This window comes from Rhea americana, unplaced genomic scaffold (genome assembly GCF_003343005.1).
Source record: "Rhea americana isolate MKP2758 unplaced genomic scaffold, rheAme1 scaffold_420, whole genome shotgun sequence".
Taxonomy (NCBI): domain Eukaryota; kingdom Metazoa; phylum Chordata; class Aves; order Rheiformes; family Rheidae; genus Rhea; species Rhea americana.
In genome coordinates, this window is record NW_028186558.1 from 115,790 (window position 1) to 119,090 (window position 3,301).

The 3,301-nt window shown below is 76.8% G+C and overlaps 1 protein-coding gene across 1 annotated transcript in view; it reads left to right on the forward strand.

Annotated features, from left to right (window-relative positions):
• Nucleotides 1-26: 26 nt before the first annotated feature.
• The window catches only part of COL5A3 (collagen type V alpha 3 chain), a 14,663-nt gene continuing 11,388 nt past the window's right edge, over nucleotides 27-3,301 (forward strand). The window contains exons 1-20 of the mRNA XM_085315143.1: nucleotides 27-41; nucleotides 74-115; nucleotides 205-267; nucleotides 358-432; nucleotides 528-611; nucleotides 690-746; nucleotides 832-885; nucleotides 966-1,019; nucleotides 1,114-1,167; nucleotides 1,279-1,332; nucleotides 1,410-1,463; nucleotides 1,537-1,581; nucleotides 1,765-1,818; nucleotides 1,958-2,002; nucleotides 2,408-2,461; nucleotides 2,546-2,590; nucleotides 2,665-2,718; nucleotides 2,807-2,851; nucleotides 2,979-3,032; nucleotides 3,126-3,183. Of these exons, the coding sequence (XP_085171269.1) occupies nucleotides 27-41; nucleotides 74-115; nucleotides 205-267; nucleotides 358-432; nucleotides 528-611; nucleotides 690-746; nucleotides 832-885; nucleotides 966-1,019; nucleotides 1,114-1,167; nucleotides 1,279-1,332; nucleotides 1,410-1,463; nucleotides 1,537-1,581; nucleotides 1,765-1,818; nucleotides 1,958-2,002; nucleotides 2,408-2,461; nucleotides 2,546-2,590; nucleotides 2,665-2,718; nucleotides 2,807-2,851; nucleotides 2,979-3,032; nucleotides 3,126-3,183 (1,060 nt within the window). The remainder of the gene's footprint in view (nucleotides 42-73; nucleotides 116-204; nucleotides 268-357; nucleotides 433-527; nucleotides 612-689; nucleotides 747-831; nucleotides 886-965; nucleotides 1,020-1,113; nucleotides 1,168-1,278; nucleotides 1,333-1,409; nucleotides 1,464-1,536; nucleotides 1,582-1,764; nucleotides 1,819-1,957; nucleotides 2,003-2,407; nucleotides 2,462-2,545; nucleotides 2,591-2,664; nucleotides 2,719-2,806; nucleotides 2,852-2,978; nucleotides 3,033-3,125; nucleotides 3,184-3,301) is intronic.

A 3,301-nucleotide genomic window follows, 5' to 3' on the forward strand; every position in this document is an offset into this window, starting at 1 on the left:
GAGCGGGGCCGCCGGCGCGGGCCGGGATGCCGGGGCCGCCGGTGCGCGCCGGGCTCACTCTCTCCTCCCCTAGGGCCGGCGGTTTGTGGGGCCGCCGGGACCCCCGGGCGCTGCGGTAAGGAGCCGGGGCCGCTGCGGGGAGGGGGCGGCACGCGGGCTGGGGGGGGCCGCGCCGGCACTAACGCCCCGTCGCCTCCTCCGCAGGGGGAGCCGGGTGCCCGGGGGCCGCCGGGGCCACCGGGGCCGCCGGGAGACCCCGGAGAGCAGGTAAGGTGCYGGGTTGAAGGGGGGGGCAGCCATGCCAGTGCCCCGTCCCACCGGCACGGGGGTGCTGACGGCCGCCCCCTCCGCCGGCAGGGCCCCGCGGGACGGCCGGGGCTGCCGGGATCCCACGGGAGCCGCGGCCCGGCGGGGACCACGCTCATGCTGCCGGTAGGCGCCGGGACGCGTCCGGCGGGGACGCGCGCCGGCTCTCGCGGGGGGCCGGGCGTCCCGGGGGCTCCGCTCAGCCGCCGGCACCCCCCCAGTTCCAGTTCGGCGGAGACTCCCCCGAGGGCCCCGCCGTCTCCTTCCAAGAAGCCCAGGCCCAAGCGGTCCTGCAGCAGGCGAAGGTGAGGGTCCGGCGCCCGCCCCGGCCCCTCCGCCCGGCTCCCGCTGCCGCTCAGCCCTCTCCCACCCTCTCTCCCCAGCTCGCCATGAAGGGCCCCCCCGGCCCCATGGGGCTCACCGGCCGCCCGGGACCGCTGGTGAGTCCGGTCCCCCCCCGCCCCGACGCGCAGCACGGGGCGCCCCGGCCCCGCGGCGGCTCCCCGAGCTCTCCCCTTTCCCCAGGGTCTGCCCGGACACCCCGGCCTGAAGGGCGACGCGGGAGACCTGGGGCCGCCGGTGAGTCCCGCCACGGGGGGGGGCGGCCGCGGGCCGGGGGTCTGCACCCGGCCTCGACACCTTCCCCTTCTCTCTGCCAGGGCCCGCGGGGGCCGCCGGGGCCGCCGGGGCCACCGGGCAAGCTGGGCAGGCGGGTAAGTGCTGCGAGCCGGGGTCCGYGCCGCCCCCCTGCCCGTCCGGGGGGCACCCGGCCCTCGGCCCCCTCCCACCCCTCCGCCTCTCCCGCAGGGCCGCGCTGGAGCTGACGGCGCCAGGGGCCTCCCGGGAGAAACCGGACCCAAGGTGTCGTGCGCGGGACGGTGCTGGGCGCCGCCGGGGGGGTCCCTGGGGTCCGGGACGCCCAGGGCCCCTCTGCCCCCCTCGACGCGTCCCGACGCCTCTCCCGTCCCGCAGGGCGACAGGGGCTTCGAGGGGCTCCCGGGGCTGCCGGGCGAGAAGGGCCAGCGGGTAAGTGGGAGCGGGCTGCGCCCCGTCCCGGCGCCACCGTCCCGCCGCCCCGAGCCCTCACCGCCTCTCTGCCGCAGGGCGACGCGGGGCCGCCGGGCCCCCCGGGCCCCCCCGGCCGCAGAGGCGCCCAGGTGAGCAGCGTGGGAAGGGGGGCGGCAGCGGGCCCCCGCCGGGACGCCCTCAGCTCTGCTCCGTCTCCTCCAGGGCCCCGACGGGCTGCCGGGACCCCGCGGGCAGCCGGGGGAACCTGTGAGTACCTGCGCCGCGGGGAGCAGGGCGAGCCGGGGCTGGGGGCTGCCTTTCTCCCCCGAGCTTTCTCCCTGGGGGAGAGATTTCCGGAGAGCTCTGGGTACTCAGCTGCCTGCGAGCCTAGGGGCGCTGGGTCCGCGGGGGCTCGGCCGGCAGCGCTGACCCCTCCGTCCTCGGCCCTAGGGCGTGCGAGGTCTCCTCGGCTCGCGTGGCTCCCCCGGACTCCCCGGACCACCGGTACGAGACCCCCCCCACCCCGTCCTTGTGTCTGTCTGTCCATCCTGGCGCCGAGGGGTCACCTGGGCTTGGCATCGCCCTCGGCACTGCGCTGCCTCGGCCCTGACCCTCCTCCTCCTCCTCCTCCCATGTCCCGCAGGGCGCCGGCGGCATCGAYGGAGCACCCGGGCCTGAGGGCAGCACGGTGGGTGCAAGTGGGGCCCCACTGGGGAACCCCACCTGCACCAGACAGTGGGGGCRTGGGATGCTCCTGGGTGGGAGAGCAGGATGCTCCTGGGAGGGGGTATGGGATGCTCCCAGGCAGGGGTGCGGGATGCTCCCCGGTGGGAGAGCAGGACACTCCTGAACAGGGGTGCAGGATGCTGCTGGGCAGGAGGGCAGGATGTTCCTGAACAGGGGTGCAGGATGCTCCCGGGTGGGAGAGCGGGATGCTCCTGGGTGGGGGCGTGGGACCCAGCATCCCCACTCCCACGCGAAGCAGGAGTGTGGCAGGGCGGCTGGGGCTGTGGCGAGGCTCTGGCAGGAGGGAGGTATCCGGGGGTCCACAGCGGGCTGATGTGCCCCGATGGGGTTTCTCCATCACCTCCAGGGCATCCCGGGGGAGCCAGGCCCGCCAGGACAACAGGGAAACCCGGGTCCGCAGGTAGGTGTGGGGTGGCCCAGGGGGGCCGGGGACTCGGCTGCTCTTTCGGCACCTTCCCAGCGCCTCCGACCTCTTCTCTCGCAGGGGCTGCCTGGCCCCCAGGGTGCCGTGGGGCTGCCGGGGGAGAAGGTGAGCAGGGTGCTAGGGTGGGTGGCGGGGGCCACGGGGGCCCGTGGCGCCCAACACCGCCTCTTCTCGCCCAGGGCCCGCCGGGGAAGCCGGGGATGCCGGGTGTCGCCGGGGCCGAGGGGCCGCCAGTGAGTAGTCATGCAGGGCGGTGGGGTGACGCGGTGGGGAGGGGTCCTGGGACCCCGTGCGGGGCTCACCCCTCGCGCCTCCCTGCAGGGCCACCCCGGCCGAGAGGGGCCAGCTGGAGAGAAGGGCCTCCAGGTAAGCGGCCGCCGTGGGAAGGTGCTCAGCCCCCCATCATGGGGCGGGGGGGCACACCAAGGTCCCCCCCCACATCCAGCTTGGACAGGGCCGGCTCTGGCTCTGCTGATGCTCTCTGCACCCCCAGGGCCCTGCGGGCGCCCCCGGCCCGGTCGGCTACCCGGGACCCCGTGGGGTGAAGGTAAGCACAACCCCCCCCCCAGCCCCTGCAGTGGGGCCAGGCCATGCCCCCCCAGCGGGACCCCCTCCCCCCGGCCCCTCTGTGTCTCTGCAGGGAGCTTTCGGCGTGCGCGGCCTGAAGGGCAGCAAAGGCGAGAAGGTGAGGGGGGCAGGTGGGGCATGCCCCCCAGGACCGGGGTGCTGGGTGGCTGCAGACTCCTCTGCGTGGGGTCTCGACCCCCCCCCAACCTGTGCCGTGTCTCTGCAGGGAGCTTTCGGCGTGCGCGGCCT